This window comes from Sander lucioperca, chromosome 9, assembly GCF_008315115.2.
Source record: "Sander lucioperca isolate FBNREF2018 chromosome 9, SLUC_FBN_1.2, whole genome shotgun sequence".
NCBI lineage: Eukaryota > Metazoa > Chordata > Actinopteri > Perciformes > Percidae > Sander > Sander lucioperca.
Genome location: NC_050181.1, coordinates 3388716 through 3394123, shown reverse-complemented (window position 1 = coordinate 3394123; position 5408 = coordinate 3388716). Strand labels below are relative to the sequence as shown.

The 5408-nt window shown below is 42.0% G+C and overlaps 1 protein-coding gene across 1 annotated transcript; it reads left to right on the top strand.

Annotated features, from left to right (window-relative positions):
• Positions 1-276: 276 nt before the first annotated feature.
• On the top strand, positions 277-4987 carry LOC116045304 (neuromedin-U receptor 1-like). Its single transcript, XM_031292912.2, has 5 exons — positions 277-315; positions 1710-2434; positions 3592-3822; positions 4095-4396; positions 4478-4987. Exons 2-4 carry the CDS (start codon positions 1747-1749, stop codon positions 4379-4381), a joined length of 1206 nt encoding a protein of 401 aa, XP_031148772.2. The 5' UTR covers positions 277-315; positions 1710-1746; the 3' UTR covers positions 4382-4396; positions 4478-4987.
• The last annotated feature ends 421 nt before the right edge of the window (positions 4988-5408 follow it).

Here is a 5408-nt window from a genome sequence, read left to right as displayed (position 1 = left end):
GTGTGTGTGTGTGTGTGTGTGTGTGTGAAAGAGTAAAAAAGGTTAAAGAAGTTGTATTTGAGAAGAGAGACATAAAGAAGGTGGCTAATGGTGGAATCTGTTATAAACAAGATGAGAGAGAGAGAGAGAGAGAGAGAGAGGGGTGGGGTGAAAATACATACAAATACAGAGTTGAGGCAGCTGTGACGCACAGAAGCACCAAAGCAGTCAAGATAAAGTGCCAGAAAAACTAAGTCCAGGATGCAGAGAAATGTGATGATCACAGTTCTTCAAATCATATTCATCTCAAGCCCTCAAGGAGCCCACAAACTGCAGGTGAGTTTTTTTTTTGTTCATGACATGAAGTTATCTTAATATCTCTGTTGCATGTTGAATGGATATAGCTACAAATCCAGTGTGGGAATCCAAACAAAGTCTATCTTGAGTCTGTATTCTGCTGAACATAAATTCCAAATAAGACATTGATAGCATTGTTAATCTTGGACTAAGAGAGACCTATCAAATATATATTAGATACATATTTCAGAAAATTATAGAAGGCCTTTTTTTCCACATAATTACATGTCTACAGCTATAAGAAGATGACAAGTTGTGTCAAACATCTGAATTTTTGCTGCAATGGTGATAATTCATTCCATTTTTTTTATTAAACTGATTAGAATGCTTTTTGTCCGAATGTTGCTTCAACTTAAAGGAATAGTTTCTCTGCTAGCTGCTTTCGACAAGAGCTAACAGCTACAGCTAACAACAGTCTTTGGTCAGTTAAAATTAGGATATTAAAATTAGGAGATTTCTGGGTAGCTACAAATGGCTTTTACAATACATTTTCTGACCCTAGTGTTGCAAATAATAGACCCAGTAGTGATAAGCGGCCCTTTCATATTCCAACAAACCAGATAATTTAGCATTTGAAGGAAAAACGTAAGAACAGGAAATAAAAAATTCCTATTGCCCTATTACTAGGTCTCAATCTGAGTCTCATTTTCAGTAACTAATACGTATCTGTACCTTCATAGCTTAAAGGGGTATTCTGGTAATTTAGTGTTGCACTTCCATAAAGTCGAGGGACTCACAAGACAGATTTTTAAAAAGAATGATCAAAATCAAGGGCTATATATTCTGACTTTTAGTCACTAGTACGGTTCAAGCTCCAATACAGCTGGATCCTACAATTCCCATGATGCAATTGGCTTGCACCTTTCGTTAGACCCTCTTTGCCTGGTAAATGAAAACATGCATCTTTAAAACTCTACAACACCAGTTTGTCACTGAGGTTTTCTGTTATAAATTTTAAGTCTGAAGCAAAAATAACCCTGATGACATCACTATGACATCATCAGTTCACCCCTCCCCCCCCCCAAAAACTTTACAAAAGCTCCATCCAGAGCCACAGAAGACAGAAGACATTAAAGCAACACTAGGTAACTTTTCCCGCCTCTCCCCTACAGGTTGGAAGCGGAATTGTCCATTACATTACATTGTCCAGTTCATTCGAACTACTGATCCGCTACCCGATCTGGCAAACTTGCATAATGTAATGTAATGGACAATTCCACTTCCAACCTGTAGGGGGACCGAAGCGTCGAACCGAAGTTCTCAAGTGTTGCTTTAAACAATTGTTTCCACAGGCTGAGTAGTAGTACTTGTGATGAGTAAGCTGCACGTCATGTATAAAATTGGTGATTCACATTTTCTCCTCTTTCCATTAGGTTTAGAATCCAAGTAACCTTCCTGCCAGTCAGCAACATGCTGGGGATAAACTGCTCCCACACTGCTCTTTTCACAACAAATGCCACAGTTTTCAGTGACGTGGGCTGCCCCGAGGCTGCTGTGGTGTGTGGAATGAATATCTCCTGGGTGTTGGCTAACGGTACTGCACAAGATCTAGATGACATGTGCTTGAGCGAGGAGGAGTACCTGGCCAAGAACCTGGGGCTTCCGAGGTCCCCTGAGTTCCTTCCTGTCTGTGTCACCTACCTCACCATCTTTATGTTGGGCGTACTGGGAAATTCTCTGACCTGCATTGTCATTTTGCGCCACAGGGTGATGCAGACGCGCACCAACTATTACCTGCTGAGCCTGGCGGTGTCTGACCTGCTGGTGCTGCTGCTGGGCATGCCATTAGAGCTCTACGAGATGTGGCAGAACTACCCTTACCTGCTGGGGGAGGGGGGTTGCTACTTCAGAACATTCCTGTTTGAAACGGTCTGCTTCGCTTCCATCCTCAATGTCACGGCGCTCAGTGTGGAGCGCTACGTTGCAGTTGTGCACCCCCTCAAAGTCAAACACATGACCACACGTGCTCATGTCAAGAGGGTCATCTTAATGCTGTGGGTGGTGTCCATGCTGTGTGCTGTGCCAAACACTAGTCTGCATGGGATTTTGGTGCTGCCTCCAAAGTTTGGACGACAGTTTCCACGATCTGCTATGTGCCGTACGTATAGATTTATTATTTTAGATTTGATTTTTGCTATTTATAAGGGTCTACAGCAATCTTAGCAGCTTTGTAAGGCTAAAGGCTACGTCAGCATGCTAAAATGGTCACAATGACAATGCTAACATGCTGATCTTAAGCAAAATGACTACTACATGTATGTTTACCATCTTAGTTTAACATGCTAACATTTGCTTATTTTACTAAGCACAAAGTACAGCTGAGGCTGATGTGAATATCATTAGTTTTGCAAGTATTTGTTAATAATGGACATTTTTAACTGATGCCAATCAATAGTTGTTAAAGCAGCCATATTATGCTCATTTTCAGTTTCATAATTGTATTTTAAGGTTGTTCCAGAATAGGTTTACATGGTTTAATTTTCAAAAAACACCATATTTTTGTTGTACTGCACCGCTCTCTCTCACTGCTGCAGATCCTCTTTTCACCTGGTCTCTGTTTTAGCTACAGAGTGAGACCTCTGTTCTTCTTCTTCTTCTGTACTATCTTTGATTGCACCCGCACATGCCCAGTAGCTCAGATGTAGATCATGTCAGCTAGCTAGCTCCATAGACAGTAAAAGAAAGGCTGTTTCTACAACTTCGGTCAGTTACAAGGCAGGATTAGCTGGGAGACTTCTAAATGAGGGCGCACATGTAAGTAGTTCTTTTGTAGATTATGGTGAACTTGTGTGTGTTGTAGCAGTGCTTTGCTATTGAGAACGAGGTAGCATGCTAGCGTTAGCATGCTAGCATTAGCGTTAGCATGCTAACGCTAACGCTACGAGCTAATGGTTGCGGTTAGCCTGCTCGTTTCGGCTTGTGATGTCACAAGCCGTGCCGATTTTGAACAGCTCACCCAGAGACTGAAGGCAGGACACATTCAGAAACTGTATCTCACTCTAAACAGCATGGATGGATTTTTTTCAAAGTTTGTATGTGTGTGGAAGCACCAGAGACACAACATAACACCCCAAATCCCAGAAAAAGTGATTTTTTCATAATATGGGCACTTTAAGATATCAGCGTCTGGACCAAAGTGGTGGATCAACTGCCATCCCTAGAGCCATGCTGCTAGCATTAGCTTAAAAGGACTAATAGGTTTACCTGGGATCATGATCTGACTGACAAACCTATTTGTTATATCTCCATCCTCAGATGTGATTAAGCCTACCTGGATGTACAACCTGGTCATCCTAATTTCCACACTGGCCTTCTTCCTGCTCCCCATGCTGATAATTAGCATTCTCTACCTGCTCATTGGCTTGCGGCTGCACAGGGAGAGGATGACTGTGGTGGACACCGGGTGTAGCTTTGGACCGGAAAGTTTGTCTAGGTCCCACGAGCAGAAGCTGAGCAAACGCAACCTGCAAGTCACCAAAATGCTGTGTGGGTTGAATTTCAGTCATGTTTTCTCCAAGTTGCTAAGGAGCAGAAAACTGAATTTAAATTGTGTGTGTGTGTGTGAGACTGTGTGTGTGTGTGTGTGTGTGACTGTGTGTGTGTGTGTTCACACACATTGTTCCCACATGCATTTGTTATCAGTTTGCCTTGCCTGTCTGTCTCAGCTTTGTCTTGCCATCTGTCACATGGTGGTGATTTGATTTACGTTATGATTGTCAGCGTGTCCAGTTGACTAACTGTCCATCTGGCCTGTCCAGGTGTGCTGGTGGTTGTGTTTGGCCTTTGCTGGGCTCCCTTCCATGTGGACCGCTTGATGTGGAGCTACATTTCCGAGGAGCATTATCAGGTCTTCAAGCACGTCCACATCATCTCCGGAGTCTTCTTCTACCTAAGCTCTGCCGTCAACCCTATCCTCTACAACCTCATGTCCACCAGGTTCAGAGAAATGTTCAGTCACTTTACTTGTTATTCTAACAGCTGGCCGGTGCGCTCCAGCTTACAGATGACCCAACGCAGCACCTTGAGCGAGAAAAACTGTATTTAGTCGGGGCCAAAGGAAGTCCAAGAACATTGTACACGGACGGGTGACAAATTAAAGTAAAAACATGAGTGGAGAATGTAACCAGTTGATGAGCCTGAAAATGGTGTGGATTGTATCCTATGGCCTACACAGTTGCCAGATTTCATTCCAACACCATCATCGACACACCCAATGAGGGAATTTTCTTTTGAACAATGTTGTTTATTCCTCCAGTAGAGCTCAATGGCTTCTCTATGCCAAGGAGCATTGAAGTTGTTCTGGATGCTTGTGCTGCTCCAACACCCTATGTAGGTTTTTCCTTTCATTTGTCACCCATCCGTACATATCAGTAGCCCATAGACCTTCATATAAGAAAGGTCCCCAAATGGAATGGTATTATCCTCTTTGTGGTAGGGAATGTCACACGAAGACAAGATGACCTGGCGTTACACTGAATGGTTAGAACCATGTGACCAAAGGCTATGTGTCAAGCCTTAAGAGACGCACTTAAGAAAAAAAATAAGCATTCTTTTTGCTGCACTCTCTTTTACTGTAAGTCCTTTAGACTGCAGAAATATCTACAGTAACTGAAATCCCATTTAGAGAGAGGACCAATGAGACTGAATTAAGCGAAAAAATGAAGGAATGGAGCAACATCCACCTCACCGATGTCAATGTTTGGATGAACAATGAAATTATCATATTTTATCATATTTAACACGCTTTCACAGCAAAGAATGAATGTACAATGGCTCCTGTCTAGGAATGAAATGAGAGACGATTAAGTGAAGGAGAGGAATAAACATAAGGTAATGGTTTGTCTTTGGCAAAGCAGATAACTCATGTGCCTTGCAAGTATTTCCTCACATATTTCTTTGATAACTGTGTTGTGTACTTACTTATACAATGTACAATGATAGTAATTCTACATGTTGTTTAAAGCTTAATTAACAGAAGTATATCGCTTTAGAAATGGTTAGCCTACTGCCAGGTTTCATGTGTTGAATTATTGCTTTAATGTTTTTGCAAATTATATTGAAAACAGTACCTG

Excerpts from the sequence above, each read along its gene's own strand:
- LOC116045304 (XM_031292912.2), top strand. The coding sequence starts at position 1,747 with ATGCTGGGGATAAACTGCTCCCACACTGCTCTTTTCACAACAAATGCC. Across the intron at positions 2,435-3,591 it reads TCCACGATCTGCTATGTGCC|ATGTGATTAAGCCTACCTGG; the intron begins GTACGTATAGAT and ends CTCCATCCTCAG. Across the intron at positions 3,823-4,094 it reads GCAAGTCACCAAAATGCTGT|GTGTGCTGGTGGTTGTGTTT; the intron begins GTGGGTTGAATT and ends TGGCCTGTCCAG.